Here is a 20,084-nt window from a genome sequence, read left to right as displayed (position 1 = left end):
GCAACTTATTTTATGAAAGTTGACAGCATGATTTATACCTCAGGTAAGATGTATGAACATGCAAAATATTGTAAGAAGAATGCATGAAGTACAAGAGGACGAAGAGATTGACATGAAGTTATATCATATAAATCTTTTTTTTTCCTCTTCATATATCTGACATTTTTGTGGGTCTCTACATGCTCTGTTTATAACCGCTAGATAAACTTTTTTTTTGAGTTTATTAAAGTCTTGACCGATTTTTTTTAAGCCTCATGACATCAGATCTTGACAATGACCTCATCATTTTTCAGCTCCCAGGTGCTAACCCTAAAGGCCAGTGTGATATTAGTCTCTGGGCGATGTTGACATATTTATGACCGTCCATAAGGTATCGTGCAGTCAAGCAGACACTGCTGCGTTTTAACCAGCAGATGTGGCCTCATATTGAATGTCACTTTTGTCTTGAGGACTTATGCTGGAAATCATTCTGACGTTTTAAACATCCATCTTTTATCGTGGAGCCTGTGTACGAATGCTATTCTTACAAGTTAGGGTTTGATCTTGGCAGTGAAGTTTATATCAATATCCGTCTGTCCCAGCGAGTGTTTCAGGCGGCGCAGCCTGCACTGCTGCATGATGGGATAGAATTGCTAGCGAGGAGGGCAAGAGGGCATGAGCTCAGAGCTGAAGAACGGGAGTCAGAAGCAGAAGGGTTCAATCTCATCCCTCAGCTGGTGGGGTCAAAGTGGAAGACGGGAATGAGAAGGAGGAGAAGCTGTTGTAGTACAGTCAGGGTTCTGTTTTATATCCACACCCACAAGCTCAAGTGCAAATGTATCCTCTGCAAACACTGTTCTTACGCCACGGGCAAATTATCCAGCAGCCAGTAGAATAGAGAGACTCCACAGAAAATGGTAAGTCAGTGTCAGACGCTGACAAGGTGAGGAGAAAGAGAAGTGGATGTGAAGAGAAGTGTTTTGTCCCAGAGGATGGAGCTGGAGGCCAGGTGAAGAGCATATGGAAAGACTTACCACACAGAATAGTTTCACTGTGAACATTTTCGCTTGTGGCATAAACAACACTCGGAAAATATAGGAAATATGTTGCAGATTTGCACCGCAGGGAGTTTCTCTACGACATACATCCTAAATAGTTCATATTGTTGCTGATTTACAATGAGCTTCAGAAATTATAATTGAAGAAGGAGCGTTTATTACAACCTCATGTCTTTCCTAAGAAAAATCGGCCATGTTTTTTAAACAATCGCTGAGAGCCACAATATTATCTCAGTAACTTGGCTACATTTGTTCTTTAGATTGGTGGGAAATTATTGTTCACACATGATGAGTAAATGGATGATTGAGGGATGAAGCCATGTTCGCAATTAGGGGAAATAGATGGGTGCTGATACAAAGCTGAATGGTCAGCTCAAAAATGAAAAACGTTTTTTTTGATGAGGTATGTGGATGGGCAGATGGGTTTGGTGTATAGATTTGGTGCAGATGGATGGTAGAATGTACAGTATAAGTTGTGGTTTGTAGATCGTAAGGGCCTGGTAAATGGATGAATGAATAAATACCTCGCTTGAATCATTAGATGGATGAGTGAATGCACAGTCGAACAAGTACTTTTCATTGATACATACCTTGTAAGGAAGATTATTGATGAACCTTATTTTGAAGGATGAGAAAGGACCTCATGGTAGGATCCAGTTAATATGTGGATGGAAAGATAGACTATGATGGTTGGAAAGAGTCAATGGATGGATGTATCATATGATGGAGGAAAGATAGAGCATGATGGTTGGATAGAGTCAATGGATGGATGTACCATGTGATGGATGGAAAGACAGACCATGATTGTTGGATAGAGTCATTTGATGGATGGATGGAAAGACAGACCATGATGGATCGTTATACCAACCATAAAGGATGGTTGATGTATGGATAAAGACACATATAGAATTGTATTGTGTATCTGAGTGTTGTTGTTTGTTTGTTTCTTCCTGACTTGCCCTAAAGTGGTTCTTGATTCAGCACAAGAACAACTGACTCTGACTTTACTTTTCGTAGTTCTTATATATTTATTTTGTGGGAAACAGGGCAGTGTTTGATTTCCACCAGCACCCGCTCTGCTCTCTGGCCTCTTTCGTCCCTTTATTCGCTGCTATCTTTCATTCCGCTTCCTGCACGCCCCCCGGGGCGACCCGTGTCCACTTCGTTTCAAGGTAAAATCCCAAGCCCAATGCCGAGACCCACGCTGCGCTCTGCCCCTCTGCTGCCTCCTCTCCTGCTCCTTTTGATAAATCCGAAATACCCCAGTCGCCTTGTTGTTGTATCCTCTGGAAGGTTTTGGTGTAAGCTTGCTCTACTTAGTTTCATTTCCTCTGAACAAAGCTCATCTTCCCACCCAGACTTGTGTGTGGCATTAAGTCTCCTTTTTCATTAATGTTGCAGGGCCAGCCTGGGAATCTCATTTTAATTTGACATTTAAACATCTGGTTTCAATTTCCTGTAGAGCCAAGTGTGTGTGTGCAGTGGAAGGGGCGATGAACCTGGAGCTTTCAGAGAGAGAGAGCCGGCGTCTCAGCTGACCTTTAGAGGCGGGGTTTACTTGTAAGGAATGATGGCGGCTAATTGCGTTAGCCTTAGCGCGGCTCCAATTTGCTACCGTGGACCTGATGAGTGATTTATCATACAGTCGGGCTTTATACCGAGATTTGCGGGAGCGCCGATCTGAGCGTAGATATGGTTCGCTTTTTGTCAGCTGTTTGAGTTCCAGCAAGGTCTGTTGGCCAGATGTAGCTCAGTGTTTGTTCTCCGGCCAGAGGAAGTGCAGGGCACAGTTTAGTCCTCACCTTAAGTGCACTTTTGTCTGTCCACTTCAACATCATCAGAAATGCTTAACCAGAGACATCTTTATATAGACGATCAAAACTGTTTTACTCTATTGCTGTTGTTTAAATCTACTGAGATTTATGAAACAAAACTGACAACTTTATGTAGTACTATGAATATGACTAAATAAATCACAGACTCAAGGAAGATATTTTATTGTGAGTTAAACAAAATGATACATTTAAAAACACCTTATACATTTTAACTTACATATGTAGTATAGAGTTAATTGAAACATTACGAAGGATTTTCTGTGACAAATTAAAGTTTTTGAAACATATTGTAGTTTGGGATAGTTATTAACTACAATCCCTGTTGAGGACTCTCATAAACGCTCACTGAGTTTGGCAGTTAAACATCTGAGGAAATATTATAGCTCACTCGCTAAAGATGAGGCCGATGAGGAGACAAGGCTCATTAACAAACACAGCACAGTGTGAAATCTTCTATTTCCCATTTTCAACCCCGTTCCAGGTCCCAGAGAGGGAAGAGTTGGAGGGAAGAAAGTGGGCCCTGTGTACACAGGAAGGAAAGACTGGATGCCTTATTTAAACCAGGGGGCCAGAAGCCACCGATTCCACCACAGCTCCGGATCTGTCTGAGCTTCTGGCAGAAGGCTCAGGGCTTTGAGGCAGATCCAGGTCTGCCTGCCTGTCTGTCTGACAGACTGTCTGGCTGCTTCTGTCTCCATCCCAGAGGAGTTTGTTTTCAGCCATGCAGATGTTCATGACTGTCTGCTGTGCTGCTCTCAGCTGTGTTTATAACAAAGAGGTGTCAGTTTGGCAGAGGAGACGGGCCTGCCTAGTTAGGGGGGGTGTGTGCATGAGGTGTGGAGGTCACAACGCTGTCGGTGTATACACTGGTTGATGCCAGCTCTCCCGTTGGCATCCCTCAAGTGAATACAACATGCTCCCATAACACCGATGAGAGGAGAAAACTCAAAAGTATGTTTGCTGGAAGCAGCTGACCGAAACCATCCAATCAGCTTAAAGACCCTCAAACCTGAGACTTAAAACTGTTTGGATGAGGTTAGACTTCTCGCATTCCGCCTCTCATGTACACACTTGAATATCACTAACACTCTGCTGAATATTGATGTCATAAATAACAAACCTAAACATGTCCCTAGGAGCCACACAGTAACACACCAAAGCCTTTCATGACACATTGACCCACTGAAAAAAAAAAAAAGATTTTCTCTCTCTCAGATGCACTAATGGATCGGATGTTTAGTGTTTACATATGCATTCCTGGATGACTGTGTCTGCTTTTAACTACACAAATTACCTCACAAATCACACAGCTGAGCTGCTGAGTTGAAGCTGGACCGGACTGGAGCTGTATTTAATGGCACTATTTATCTGTGGACTGCATACTTTCACCGTCCTCTCATCGTGCTTTCATGCTCCTCAGAAAGAGAGCTCATTAGTAAGCTTGAACACATGCACAGTCTCAGAGCACCGACTGGACATACTTATGATATCATGTCCTCTTTAAAAAGGGTCTTCATTCAGAAAAGAACAACTAGAGGCTAAAAAAAAAGAGGCTAAAGTACGTACAAGATATTTATTTAGTCAGACGGTATGGTTGCTTTTATTTTACCGAAATCCAAACTTATTATTTCCGTTAATCTTTGAAATAATACACTTTAAGTTAATTAATTCAAGGGGAAATTATTTGAAAGTAAAATCGATTTTTAATTAATCATGTAACACAGTACTATCCTGTGATGCCTGAATCATGACAGTAGCATAGTGATGTTAGCATTAGTGACCGTTTCCTCATGTCAAGATTAATAATACAACATTTTTAGATATGTTAGGATGAATAAAATAGAGAATAAACACCCTTTATCTTGACTTTTTTGTTTCCTACATGTATTGGGCTCGCTAGCCAGGCAAGCTAACTCTCCAATCAGCTAAACGTTTCCCAAAAAACTCCACAGCGTGTTGAGGATTACTCCTGTAGTTTAATGGTAATTTCGTGAAACTGTAAAGACAGTACAAACATAAGGCAGGTATTAATAAAGCTAAACAGTAAGCATACAACGGTAAATCAATAATCCAACACATGGAAAATAAAGATAATACTTACAGACGTTGCTTTAACAAACAAGAAGATGAAGAACTAAATCTTAATGGAAGAGCTGATCAAACTGTTGTTCCTGCATGCTCTCTCTACGTGAATAACGTGCAGGTGACTTCCAGTCACCTAACTAGCAAAAAAATAGTATTACTATTTTAAGTCAAGTTAATTGATAATAGTTTCATAGGCAGCAACACATTACTGTTTCGTCAGGAATTTGTTGCTGTCACTGGGTGAAGGTTCACTTTGATCTTTGACTTTAGCCAAGAAGACAATAGAAGGCAAAGCTTTGTTTAGACACCAAAACACAATCCAGATCATTGAAATGCCTTTGCTAATTCACTTTTCCTGTTTGTTTAGACTTCATCCTATAGTATCTTGACTCAGCCTTGTGTGTGGTCTTGTTTTAAAAGCATCCTTTATATGTTTTTATAAACAGGTCTGGTAAGGTGATTACTGGCACACTGTCTGGACTTGGACTCTGGTTTCACTTTTAATGCTTTTCCCTGTCTGTAACACGAAACATGTGAGTCTGCTTAGATACAGCAAATGTAGAAGGATTGCCATTGATGGTCTCGTCGCACATCTTCATAGAAGAGAATAAAACATGAAAAGGATTCATCACACGTCGGAGAGGCAGCAGCAGCGGATTAGATAGGAGGCCGTTTTTAATCTACTGCAGGATGAGATCATGCTTATGTATAGCCGTGACAAGAGGCTGATGAAAAGGTGATGATGTTTTCCTGTGTCTGACCATTTGTGAGTGATGTATTGGTGAAAGAACATAATTGGACACCATGATGATTGATATCTGTCCGGTAGTTCAATCATTGATGAAGTAATGTCACGCTGCTTCACTCTAATACAAATACATATCTAATATCCTTCTTCTCTGTGTCTCCCTCCAGTTCTCCGCGACGACTTCAGGCAAAACCCAGCAGATGTGATCGTAGCAGCCGGAGAACCAGCCGTTCTCGAGTGCCAGCCTCCGCGGGGGCACCCCGAACCCACCATATCGTGGAAGAAAGATGGCATGACAGTGGACGATCGAGACGAACGGATCACAGTGAGTGCCTTTCTCTCGCTGCATTGTCAAGTATATTGATTTTTAAAAGACTAATTTCTGCACAAGGATGATGTGTTTAAGCTTTGAGTTGAAGCACTGAACCGTTGATGCAGGTCAACTCATTATTACCACTACAAGCCTTTGTTAAAATGGATTTGTTTGGCTCATTATTTAAGTAAAGCAATTACCAAACCAGGAAAAAAAGACAATTTTTAGTGGCCTCAGCCTGTAATGACTAGGTTGTTGAATTATTTTCGCTTCATTAGTCAGGAGCTCTTCATTGATCCAGAATGGCCTGCTGATGAAATCAACACAAGAATGCTTGAATCAGGTGGTAGAAAGAAGATAAGTACTTGAGAGCCAAGTTTTAATTAAACTGCTCTGAATCAGTGCTGGATCTGCATATATGTTCCGTGTTTGTTCAGCGGAAAGATTTGTGCGTCAGATGACTCCAGCAGGTAGTAAGAAGGAACTCATTAGCAGCAGGTCTGGATCCCATTTTTGTAATCTGAGTTGTTGGTTCATAACGTCCTGGCAACACATTGTGCAGTTGTTAAGTAGCTCAGCCCCCCAAGTGCTGACCGTGGCTTTTTTCACAATAAAGTCATGGAAACTCAAGTCAAGACAATGCAGGCAATGTGCTAACAAAGCTATTCCTCTGTTTATGACAAAAGTGCTGAAATCCATGCGGGAGACGTCAACTCATGACGAATTCATTTCTTCAAGTCAGAGCAGTGATTTATAACGTTTGGCCTCCGTCACTGAGGATCTGCTCACAACTGTGTGCTGTTTAACTCTGAGTAGAACAACAGCTGAGTTTGTCAAGCAGACAACAATGTTTGAGAAATGGATTCAAAGGATCACTTTAATGGTCTGTAGAGCTTTTCAGTCCCTTTATGACCGGTCTACATTCCAGGTATAGAGTTGGAGTTATTTCCAGATAGTGCGCCACCTTATATTTTATTGACTGACTTTATCAGCAAGACTAGGTTGAAAGGGATATTTGATTTGATGGCATCCATCTCCTAAAATGTGGTGCTGTCTGCGCCATCAAACTAAGATCTTTGGTTCTCCTTAGTAAGAATTAATCTGAGAATTATTATAAGGCTAGAAATACCAATCCAGACTATGTAGATGATCCTTCACTATTGTGAATTAGTTCAAGAACAGACAGATTGGTCATAAAAACTGAGTCTGTTTTGATGAGATGGAAGCTTCAAGAGGTAACTTTGGTAAGTGACCAAAATAACAAGATATTAGGTACAATTTGTTGAGTCACTGTGACAGAACCAGGACAAGTAAGAGAGACATTACGTGTTTCTTTCCAACAACCAAAAAAACTGGAGGAGATTTCTGCTGAGAAGAAAGTCTGGTTTTATTTTGGTTTGGCTGTTGCCTACTTTATATATGGAAGGATGGACTTTACAACTGCTATTAGTGGAAGCATAATTTGATTTCTACATATTAAAATTGTTTTCAAAGCAGGTAAAAAAAATAGTGTTGTTCTTTTTTTGAGAGCCCTTAAATGAAATACTTTTGAAGAGATTCAGAGTTTATCCTCCTCAGAGAGAGGTTAGGTCTGTCATGCTGCTGTAGTGTAAACTTGAAAGGCACATAATCTAGTTTCAGTAGATCCCAATCTTGCATGCTGCTTGTTAAAGCATGAAACCTTGATGTCACGGACATACAGTAACTGACAGCGTATGACCAAAAACAAAGATAAATGCTTGGCTATCTAATCTTTCTCATAATTTAAAGTAGTATTTAACTTAAATGAAGACACCTTCGATATTACCTTGATCATCATGCCCTTCACATATATATTCTTATCAAAATATGGAAAAGGTTCCTTAAGTAGACTTTCCACCGACCTTGAGTTTTTTATTTTCCACATTTTGTAACATGGTCGATGTATGTGCAGGTCAGTGACCATTAATCTATGAAAAGCCAATTTATTAAATGAATAATCCCAAGGACTATATGGGATTTAGAAGTCCCTGTTACAGGTTCTTTATATTTAGGGCTGAAATGTGAAGTAAGTAGTAAAAAGGAAGGCAAATAAAACAGATACATGACTGTCAACCATGATACACTGTTTCCTTGACTACATTTCTGGTCATCTTGCTGCTTTTTTCAAGATCAAATCTGTCCCTCTGTATCGAAGAAAGACGATCAGAATGGAGATAATGAACAGTGAAACCCTTGGTGCCGTGTAACACTACGACTTACTGTCCTCTCCAGCCGGACGGACCTTCTGCGGAACTGCAAACATGGCCTGTAGAATAAACAGCTTCTCGTGAGCCAGCTGCTGCTGCTCACTGTAAATGTCCTGTCAAGAACCAAACCTCATAGATTGAGTGTTCCCAAATGAGCACTTTTTAAGTAGCGCCGCTCGTCATGTTTGTCCATCTAAGAATGTGCAATCTGCAGCGCCGACAGATGGGAGTCTGGACGGTGTCCTGAGGACGCCCACGATAAGAGCTCAAGTTGTGGTGAAAAGATGGGGGAGCCTGTGCGTATGTTAAGTCGATTCATGGACAGCTGAGCTTTTTGATACATATGTGCATTTGGTATCTAGTTTAGTTTTTTCCAACTCATCCATTTTACACCCTACATTGCATTTGGGTTTGTAGAGTAAATAACTCCACCACATGAGCTGGAGGCAAACAACTCAAATGAGTCAATATGTGTTTAATTTTGTGCCTGTATTAGCACTTTGATTTTTTTATTTTCATAACAACTGTGCCAGGAGCTCTACACTCACACTTAGATTACTGCTTTTATTTTTGCTGCAAAGCTAAGCTAAACACTCTTATAACCTGGTGCCTTCACGTGCACGTCAGAATCGATGATTCAATCAATGATTTTCCTGTCTGGACTATATGAATCAAATGGTGGATTATTTTAAGCACTTGTTATTCTTCCAAACAACACACAGGATAACACAAAAAAATAAAACCCTGAAGTTTTATGCCCTTATCAGCCTACATCCCCAAAACAACAAATGGGATTCATGGATGCTGTAAACATGAAGAAGATAGCTTTTCTACAGAATGATGTACACGCTAGTCTGAGGAGGAAGAGTCAATTCTCTGAAAATAAATGTTGAGAGACAGAAAAGGCAGACTTTTTTGGTCAAGTGTCCGACAATTGATTTATCACCGCATAAGTTATTTTTCAATAAAAAGTTATTTCCATTTTTCGGTCTTTTTTCTGTGTATAACTAAAGTGATTTACTTAAACCCGAAAGCTAATGCAATTAGCAACGCAGCTAACCCTTGCCCCAATGGTCAAACCAATACATTCCTCGAGTAATCCTTCTTGTGAAGCGTAACCAGCCAACACGAGAAGCTGGCTGGTGCCAAATTTCCACATCTGGAGATCAACATCATCGTGATCCGAAAAACACCAGAGGACCATTTGTAGCACACATGTACGCACAAACCATCTCTTTACTGTTGGATATGATTAGATCGTCTTCGGTCCATTTGTTTACTTCCAGGAGTCACAAATAGCAGATTACAATCCTAATCAAGTTTATGGTTACATTCAGGCTTTATTGAGCTGTTGGAGGTACTGGATTGTCTTGGAAGATTAGACCGACCAAATAAATGAAAGTATCTCAATATGCATTTTAAATGGTCGATCTTGGTCTGAGTTAGATGAACATTCCAAAACTGAGGAGGCACAGTGTCTTTAATTTCAACGTGGTAATGATGTGGATCCAACATTAACAGAGCTGTATACAAGTTGTCAAGGAGACCTTTAACGCTGTTGTTGACTTCACGTCCTGCTGCTTCGCATCAAAAGAAATTTGTTGTGAAAGTGTAATGAAAAGCTGCTTGATCCAGAATGGTTGCATTTGCATTATCACAAGTACAAAGTGACATCAGACGAAAAAGCCACGGGACAGAGTGATTTTCTTGTTATGCTGGGATAATAGTGAGCCACTAGCCTGTGTGAAAAGGACGTTCATGTGGAGAAAACGAGAGCAACTGCTGTGTTCATTTACTCTCACCAGCTTTCAGCTTCCCTGCTGCTCTGTTAGCCTAAATATTCCACCGGAGACTGGTCGCAGACAAACACAGGTAAAAAAAAAAGTGGGTCTAAAGTGGATCCTCATGTCAGTGGAACCAGACCACCCCCTGCTTGTTTCTGCCATACGGTCCATTCTGACCTCGAGCTTTTGTGGGTGTCACAGTGTTTTAGCTGCTAAGCCTTAGCTCAAACAAACCGTAACATAATGATACTTCAAACCCTTCAGCACCACGGGGTACCCTAAATAGGCCCGACTTCAACAGCCTCGTCCAGGTCCCTCCTCAATGTCGGCATCCTGTTTTCACATGAATATTAAACAGGATTGAAGGACTTCTTCAGGGTGCAGAAGAATCCGTATGAAGTTCAAGAAGGCTGAGACTTGGTGGACTTCAAACTCTTATTTGAAAGGATTCGAGTCATGGCTGGTGGCCACTGGAGTTTATAATGAGAAAGAGGTTAATTTTAATAGTTGACAAATGTAACATATAATGTGCATGACTCTACCTTTGAAGAATAGAAAAATAAGTCACACATTTTTTATTTATTTTTCTCAACATTACTAACTTTTACTGATTACTTATCTTCGCAGGCGAGACCTTTCTATATTTTTAGGGATGGGGATGCACAAGAGGTTAGGGGCCTGAACTTAGGTTCTTTCGCGGCAATGATCGAAACACTCCCAACAACACGTGCTTTACACAAGAAGAAGCATTATTTAACATCATCTTCAATAGAAGTAATTGTTTAATGAAAAAAAGGAAGGCACAATAAAGTTCTGTAAACAACATAAAAAAAAACAATGTAGGTGGAAATTAGTGGTGCTTGTCTTTTGTACAATTTGTAAATTTTGCAATGATCTTTATCAGTTATGGTGGTGAAGTATCTTTAATGTTGTGGCTTATGCCAGTAATAGTGAAAACTTGAAGTCAGTCACTCTGAAAAAGACTGGCCCGGTTGAATCCTGCTTCTTTGTGTGTCCTTAAATAATAGTATCACTTGCACGGGTGCAGGTGGTGGTCCAGGTTCCAGGCTGATGTGTGTAGGTTAAACTTAAATCCCAATGACAAGGAGATCACTGGGGTAGCAGCCCATTGTCTGCCTCTACACTGACTGGCATGGCTGTCAGCCGAGTGAAGGGCTGAGCAGCTCGGAGAACAAAACGGCTCCTCTGGCCTGTAATCAAAGCCCTGGGAAATAACAGAGATGACATTCACCTGGACAAACACATATTCACTGCTTTGTGTGTGTGTGTGTGTGTGTGTGTGTGTGTGTGTGTGTGTATGTGTGTGTGTGTGAGTGTGTGTGTGTGGGGTTGCTTAACTGTATGTTCGCTTGTGTGCAAAGGCAGAAAAGAAAAAGTATTCGCTGAAACATTCAGTATACAAAGGAAGTGGAATCTGAAGCTTTTTGAAAAGGACATTGACAGGTCTGCAGTGCCTCCGGAGCTCCCTGAGCTTGTGTTTAGAACACAAATAAAAGAGCTCTTCAGGCCTTTCATTTAACTTTAATTTAACCTTTGGTTTTCTTCCCTAGATCCGAGGCGGGAAGTTGATGATCACCAACGCGAGAAAGAGCGACGCCGGGAAGTACGTATGTGTGGGCACGAACATGGTCGGCGAGCGGGAGAGTGAAGTAGCCGAACTCACAGTCCTTGGTACGTATTTATTATTCTTGGGCACTGTTTTTTTAGAACATTGGAAACATTCAGGCAGTTTGGGCTCTGATTGTCTGCACTTGGAAACAGACTCCAGATGTTAAGCGCTGGTTGTCCTTCTCTCTGGGAACTAAATGGTGTCAGTGACCTTTATCAGTACGAGTGTGAGATGACCCCAAATCTCTCACTTTAAGACGAATCCCATACTGATCCCCCACCCCCCCCTCTCTGACCAGCTGAACCTTATTACACCAAGAGTGACCTCCAAAACCCGAGCTGCTCTTGAGAAGAACAGAGCATGTCCAGACTTCTGATTTTCGCCCTGGGACATGTTGTGATTCATCTAGAGAAACAACAATAAATTGAAATAGCTGACGCACCAAATACCTAGTTAGTCTGTCACACTGAGTGTTACTCATGTTTGTGTCTTGCTGGCATTCCTGATAAGATAAACATCTAACCATGAAATGATTATTTATCTAAAGCAATTATTAAAATTAAGCTTTAGTCAAAGCCCCACAATTACGGAAGCTAGATTTAGGAAAATACAAAAAAAGTTTTATGGCTTCAATAGTAAAGATGTATATCAAACAATGGTCAGCTTACTTTTCACATTATAATGAGCAGCAAACGACCAATGATCAGTAAAAAGAACATGTTGGATGTATCATGCAGAACATTTTGAGAAGAATATATTTTACATAGTAATATATAAGTATTATTAATTACTTGTCAGTAGATGGATCATGTAGCTGCGATCAACCCTTTGCACCATTTCCAGGCTTCATTTTTGTGGCACAAATTCTTGAAAATGGGAATGGGTAAAAATGGAATTTGAGAAGATTCCACGCTGAGTGTACTGTTAGCATTCTTCCACTTTCCAACACCATTGTTAAAAACCCAGAATTTTTGAATTCAGATCACAGTATCATCCATCATCCAAGATGAATTTGCTTTTATCAGAACAAGCCAAAAGAGACTTTTCTTGGGAAAATCTCTTCTACAATATTTATGGTAGATATTTGGTTTCTTTATCCAATCCAGAACGTCCCAGCTTTGTCCGTCGACCCAGTAGTCAGGTCTTACTGGTTGACCAGAGTGTGGAGTTCAGGTGTGAGGCCCGAGGTGACCCGGTGCCCACTGTACGCTGGAGGAAGGATGACGGTGACCTGCCCAAAGCAAGGTGAGTTTCACCCAGGTCCACCCCCTGCTCTGGTGAAAATATCTACAATGCTCAGTCAGGTTGACATTTTCTTTGCACAAGATATGAGATTCGTGAAGACCACACCCTCAAGATTCGACGACTCACCTCTGCCGATGTCGGCTCCTACACCTGCATGGCTGAGAACATGGTGGGCAAGGCGGAGGCGTCGGCCACCCTCACAGTCCACGGTAAGACTACTACAGCTAATTGTTAATGTTTAAAGTGATTGATTGAAACATGAATAGCCTGAAGCTTTATTTTACAGTGTCATCAGTTTGAACTATCCTTCCCAAAAAGTTGATTGATTTCTAATCTGGTACAACGCTAAAATCTATAACAGCGTAGAGTTTGCACACACGAGGGCTAAACTCTACAATTGATCTCATTTGCTGTAAGCTAGTGGCATTTCTTCACAGGCCTGTCCGTCTTTCATGTTTTGAGGAATACAGTGGAGTTTGTGAACCTATGGAACATCCATGCGTCTCTAGTGGCCCTCTCCATTGGACGTCTTATTAGAACAGTTAGACTATAAAGCAGCCGGTCACAGAGCGTGAACATTTAGAAAGAAACCATTCAGAGCAACTGGGGGGCTGGGATCCCCCCCATAAGCCTCTTGAGATTCAGAGGAACACAGGGGCCATTTAACGCTAAACTAATGGGAATGTAGGGAGTCGGGTTAGGGAAGAAGGGAGCAAAGGAGGAGGAGGTGAAGGTTTGGAGCATGGGAGATTTGGGAGTTGGTGGAAAGGACAGTGTTGTGTCTTTGGTGGCGGCTCACCAGTGATGCAGAACGAACTGGGAATTGGTGCTGGGGGCAATGTGATGGAGAGGAGGGGGGCAGAGGGGGTTAGTCTGCAGTGAGGTCACTCATATTAATGTCACTCCCTGAAGTCGTTGTGGCACAGATATAAAGAGACAAGGCAATTCCAGTGCAGCGACAGCCCCCATCTGCAAACATAGATTCCCGAGTCCTCACTTGGCTACCCTTTGCAATTATTTCCTGATTTTCTCTACAAGAGCCAAATCTTTAAATTGGTTTGGGGAGCAAGATTAGACACACCTGCCAATATTCGGTCAATACATCCACTCCTCTTATTGCTTTTTTCTGCTCCCTCCTTCTCCCTGATGAAGGTTTTGTTAATGAAAGGGGGCAGCATTGATGAACTAGTTCAATAAGCTACCCCAGAATATTCAAAATGCTTAAACCTTCCGTGTCCTCCATGGAAATTAAAAGTCCTAACCTGGGGCTAAGCACTACTGTTCTTGTCTTTTATTCCTCCATGCTATATTTTATTACGGTAATAAACCTGGAACAAGTTTGATTAAATTTTAGGGCAAAACCTGATGAATTGCGTGTAAAAGTGTCATAAAACCCTCCTGTCAGGGATCAGTTTAGACTGATGCTGGATCAATCCTCCCTTGATCTATTTCAAATCCAGAAAGCCTCATTCTGTGCAGGACACCGGGAGGCTCGGACGGCTGTGGGCACTCAGTAGTCCAGCTAATTAAAGGCAAGCAGGCCACAGTCCCACGCCCGGAAATGACATGCTTCTAATTACAGATGCGGGCAGAGGAACAGTAAGAAAAGCCGTAATTGTAGGTCTAAACAAACCCAGAGAAGCACAAACGGGGTCTAGGTTGTGAGATGTCGGCACAACAATAATGTAACGGGCAAAGTTTCAGCCTGTGGGTTTGTGGGCGACATTGTCACTCTGTGACAAAAGTTGCACAACTGCCAAGAACAACTGTTACTTGCCGTCACCCGTGCATAAAATGACGATAAAGTGTCTCTCATTTCTAGGAAGGCGTTTGATATGTTAAAGCTTGTATAGAAGTATTAAAAGATCAGCGTCCAACATTCGAAGTCTCAGAGCTTGTCAGGGTCAGGAGCAGATTGCTTCAACGTCTGCGGCCAAACAATGTGGACACTGTAGCAGCGGTGCCCTGGGCTGTTTTCCTTTCAATGTGTTGCACTCTTGTTAAAATCTGTGTCAGTGAATTATTGCCTTTTACATAGACATTTGTCACCAGCTACACCTCCTCTGGACTTGTAAAAATGTCAAGCAAGATGATTCACGGACTGATGGAGGCGACACAGAATCGCATGTAGGTTTAATCGTAGTCATCAAAGAGCTGATTTTTATCAACCCTCTTGAGAGTGGCTGCCTTATTAAAAACTCGAATGTTATATGATAAATTGAAAAGCATTGAGATAGCTGATACCTCTGCTGAGGAACTAATTTACTTTGACAGCTTAAGAGACATTAAATGAACTCATATGATTCAATAAATGTGGAAGCAAACAACTAAGCTGCTATTGAACCAGGGATAATTGTTAAAAGTTTATTAATTTGTATACTGTTGGTTTTCATGTTCTCATGAATGTAGTTGGGTTCACCAGTATCAGCAGTTAGATGCCATACACATACAAAGATAGCTTAAACATTTATATCTATTCCAAATATAACCACATTTTACTAGTCCCTTTGACAACATTTCCTGAACTTTTATTGAACTACATTTATCTGTTATAAGTAGGACATAAGCCTATTACCTTATGTGGGTCGCAGAGCCACTTGAGCCCCAGCTTCGTAGGGCGAGAGGCAGGGGATACCCTGGACAGGATGCCAGTCTGTTGCAGGGCACAAGCAAAAAAGAACCAACCATTCACACACACACGACAATTCCACTTACATCTCCAAGTTCCCAATCAAAATCTGTTTGTTATTGGACTATTATTTGAGGAAATCGGAGTGACCGGAGTAAACCCACGCAACATGGGTAGGAGATTACCCCAGTGACCCATTTCAAGTTGTGGATATGCGTTGGTAAATGAAACTAATTTCCACTGACAAACCTAAGACAACAACATTAATTATTTACATTGATTAATATTGTAATAAAGAAAAAGTGATTCAGAAAGACTGACCTCGACTATTGTCAGCCTCGAAGCACATGTTCATGTTATTAGATATAATTTATCTTAATTACAAGCCCTTCCTTATCTGGTGAGGTTTGCCATCGGAGCATGATTTATGTGTTTCGAATAGATATGCGTGCGATGGAGGTCCCTGGAGCGGCGTTGCTAATAATCCATGTAAGGAGACTTGGAAGTAGTGCCAAGAAAGAGTAAATGAGAGTAGGGTTCCTGTCACCAGTCGGCGGTGCTAAATAGCGAAATCTCAGTGAGCATGTTTTAAATGGACACTTTGTGCTGCCTTATCTCTGTAAGTAATAGGCTTTGTTTAGAGTGTTGCTCTCAGTCAGGGGAAGTTGTTGTGGTGCAGGATAGAGGTTTTACAGCTACTACAAGGCTCCCGATGGGAGCTCCTATTAATCATGCTAATTCCTCTGCTGGAAGCGCTCTAATGTATTTGTGGTGCCGAACAGCTGCACCGCCTGAATCTTCATTAATATCTCAACGGTCTGCTATAAGTCTCAGGCTGCCTCCTACTGGGCTGGAGGCCACAGTGCGATTAAAACAAAATTAATTGTATTTTATATAGATCGGATTATTGATATTAACCTCTTGTAAATGCAGGAAAATCCCACCATGGTCAGATTTAAGGCTCACCTCTCCCTCCAGGTCCACGACAGCGATCGCAAAACCGGAGGTCCAGTTACCTAATTAAAGGCTTATATACACATGAGAAGCGGTGTGTGTTGGCCTGTTCTCATGGCTCTCTCAATAGTGTCTTCTCCTGATGTAACTTTGTCTGCATTTTTTTTAAGGCGGGGGATAGGTGGAGGGCAGTGGGAGGGGCAGGTCATTACTCTGACTGACAGCGTTTATGTTTCCAAGGGAGCCGTTGAAGCAGACAGATAAGATAAGATGAGTGATCGGCCTTCTGAGATTTACAGACGAAGAGTCGCGGTTAACATTCACCTCATTCCTTTACGAGACAGACGTGCATCATGAGAGTTTTGGTTTGACATTCCTGGTTCTTCGGGGTGCAATAAAGCTTATTACGGGTGCAGACATTCACCTTCATACACACCTTACGAGACAACCGAGGATGAAAAATGTATTTTTTGAATGTTTCACAGTATTATATGTTCCAAGTCTTTTTCATTGGACATGAATTCATGAACGATTTTTTTTCAGGGTCGTCGCTTCAGTCCATTATTGATGTCTCATGTTGCTGTCATGTTGTTTTTTATTTACTCATCCTTGCATTTGTGTCTTTTTTTGTTTCCTTTTTAGTTGTGTCTGGTAAGTTGATATGTCACCCGTCACCTATTCACCGCCCTGACAGAGACAGGAAGCTGTCAACACCCCCCTTTCCATCCTCCTCCCATCATCTCTCCACCATCCAATCAGCACACTTGTTTCTGTTGTCATGGGCAACAGTGACAAAAGGACATTAATGGGTAAAAAAAATGCCTTGCGTTGCTCTCCAAGGTAATGCTACATCGTTCCATTCAATTCAATTATTCTCCACTTTCTATGCATTGGCAGACCCCTCCCCCAAGCAGAGATAAATTATTTCACTATTTCAAATGACAGTTCTTAGATTGCTTTTTTTGTCTACCAGCCACATGAATGAAAAATGATTAAAAGGTAGGCAGGTGTTGAAACCTAGAAAGCAGTCTTGGCACTTAAATCAAAAGGCCTCGGCCGTCCAACACTTGGATTTAAGCGTCAAACCCTGTCACCTCGTGATCAATTAGAGTAGATATGGCTGCACATGTGACATTGGCCGGTACACTCAGGCATGCTGGGACATTGACATAAAGCCGCATCGATGCTGTAGGAGTGCCCCGATGATGTCAGCACAGACAGATGGCATAAATGTTTTCCCCATTTCCATGTAAATTTCTCTGGTTCCAACCCTTCCCTATGCAAATATAAGGACACGGTAACCTCAGTTTTATGCTGCCGTACCTATTTAATGGCCACATAATAGAACACAATATATTGCTTATTTGTTCTCTTTAACTTACTGCCAAGACAAACAAGACAAATCTTACTTTTACTTTACTGTAATATTCCTCGAGTATATATATAGTATTCTAACACTGCTCCTGGCTGCTCTCTAGTGCCCCCAGCTTTTGTGGTGAGACCAAGGAACCAAGTGGTCGGTGTGGGCAGGACGGTCACCTTCCAGTGCGAGGCCACCGGGAATCCTCAACCGGCCATATTCTGGCAGAGAGAAGGAAGTCAGGTAAGGATTCAATTTGTATGGTGTAACACAATCACAAGAGTGACGATCTTTTTTCTGGGAAATATGAATGAATATTATTAAAAGCTTTAGGCGGATTATGGTAATTATTTGGAGCCACATTAACAGCTTCAGAAGCAGAATGATACACTTGGATTATACTCTTCAATGGTGCAATAATTGGTAATTGAATGGATGTTGGTGATTTTGGCAAATTTGAAAATTATTTTACCACTCACATATTCTATTGATTATTCAGTGGATAAATCAAGTAATGACAAAACAATATTGATATAGTTGTAAGCGCAACATCTTCTACTCCATGATGCAAAATTAGTTTTTGCACCAAAATGCAGTGGGTTTACCATTTATACATAATACTCCGACTAACATATGCCATTATTGATTTTGGTCACTGTGAGGATGTTTATGAAAAGGCGCTCTAGAAATAACCATTACTTACTTACTTACTTACCTATAAAACGCAAGTACTCACAGCACTGTAGTTACATCCAGGTAACAACTGGTCGCGTAACAAATTCTCTAAGTAAATGTATAGCACATGTAAATCAAATTATCCTATTTAAGTGACATGGGTATGTGAGTGCGGAATGATATATATTTTTTTAAATGTTATATTCCATTGTTTTTTAATCTTTTCCTCACAGTTTACCCCAAGGGTTGAAATAAAATGTGACTAAATGGTCAGAATTCACTGTGAACATACACAAAAAAACCAAACCTAAAACATTAAACAACAAAATATAAATTCAGTTTTGTCAAAGACTCCTGGTTTACAATTCCATTCCAAGATGTTTCACGGTCAATGTTTTTATCCCTGCTTCTATCAACATTTAATAATAAACTATTAACTGATTTGATTTGAAACTTAGCAGTCTCTGGTCAGATTTGAAACAGTACCTCTTTGTAGTGTATTTAATTGAGGGTGTCCTGCTGCTTCCTTTCAGCGACTTCATCTCACACAGTTGTTCGTGCAGAACGTTCTGACATGCTTGTACATTCCCCAGAACTTGCTGTTCTCCTACCAACCTCCTCAGCCGTCCAGCCGCTTCTCGGTCACCCAGACTGGCGATCTGACCATCACCGATGCGGAGCGCTCGGACATGGGCTACTACAGTTGCCAGGCCCTCAACATCGCCGGCAGCGTCATCACCAAGGCGCTGCTGGAGGTCACAGATGGTAAGTGTCTTATCCTCAACCCTGTCGCCTGCCTTAAAGTGCATTAAAGGATCGCTGGTTGAGTGGATAAGTATCGGTATCCCAGATCATCCTCTGCTTGTGAGGATAATGCCATTCATTTGAAATTCAGTGGTTGAGCTGCAAGAATATTAATATCTAAATCGTGGTTTGTGGGGTTCGGTCTGGCATGTTCTGCACGTTTTTTTGTCAGAAGTAGAGACTTTCTGGTGCCTGTGCACCCAGACCGTGGCTCAGCGTTTGGCTCGGTTTCCTTCACGCTGGCTACTGTCTCCTCTCATGCTTGGCATCTCGCTTAAAAATCTGAGCTCCGGTTTGGGCCCCTTCAATACTTGCCAAAGTCTAATGGACCAACCTTGACTTGATTAACCTGCGTAGCTTCTGCTTCCTCCTATTGTCACGCGTTTGCAAACGTCCTTTGTCATTCACAGCACACGCGGGTGACTGGAAAGGCTTCCACACACTCTGCGTGGCTCTCTGGATATTAATAACAGTTATTAAAGTGAGCGGGCCGCTCAGAAGCAGGCACTATCCTGCAGGCAGATCTGATAATTACAGGTCGCGCTGACAGTGTTTTAGTAATTGCTGCATCCCCGACACAGACGCCCAGACAAAAGAGCGATAAGAGCAGCAGCAGGGATGCACACCTTCCCTACATCATTAAGTGTTGCCTTTACACCTCTCAGTGGAACGCTCTGCATACAACTCAGGAACACAATGAATGTAAATCAGCGGAGGTGGCAACAACTTCCGTGCCGTGAATAATAATGAATGTATT

At 41.6% G+C, this 20,084-nt stretch overlaps 1 protein-coding gene across 4 annotated transcripts in view; it reads left to right on the top strand.

The window, feature by feature from the left end:
* robo1 (roundabout, axon guidance receptor, homolog 1 (Drosophila)) overlaps positions 1-20,084 on the top strand; it is a 255,460-nt gene that overhangs the window by 198,199 nt on the left and 37,177 nt on the right. For all 4 annotated transcript variants that reach the window (XM_087795569.1, XM_087795572.1, XM_087795570.1 and 1 more), the window contains 6 exons: positions 5,873-6,030; positions 11,602-11,722; positions 12,767-12,905; positions 12,987-13,114; positions 17,967-18,091; positions 19,117-19,288. In XM_087795569.1, the coding sequence (XP_087651695.1) occupies positions 5,873-6,030; positions 11,602-11,722; positions 12,767-12,905; positions 12,987-13,114; positions 17,967-18,091; positions 19,117-19,288 (843 nt within the window). The remainder of the gene's footprint in view (positions 1-5,872; positions 6,031-11,601; positions 11,723-12,766; positions 12,906-12,986; positions 13,115-17,966; positions 18,092-19,116; positions 19,289-20,084) is intronic.

Source organism: Callionymus lyra, chromosome 7 (assembly GCF_982586985.1).
Source record: "Callionymus lyra chromosome 7, fCalLyr1.hap1.1, whole genome shotgun sequence".
Taxonomy (NCBI): Eukaryota; Metazoa; Chordata; class Actinopteri; order Syngnathiformes; family Callionymidae; genus Callionymus; species Callionymus lyra.
The sequence above is the reverse complement of the archived record's forward strand: the minus strand, read 5'-3'. Positions and strand labels throughout refer to the sequence as shown.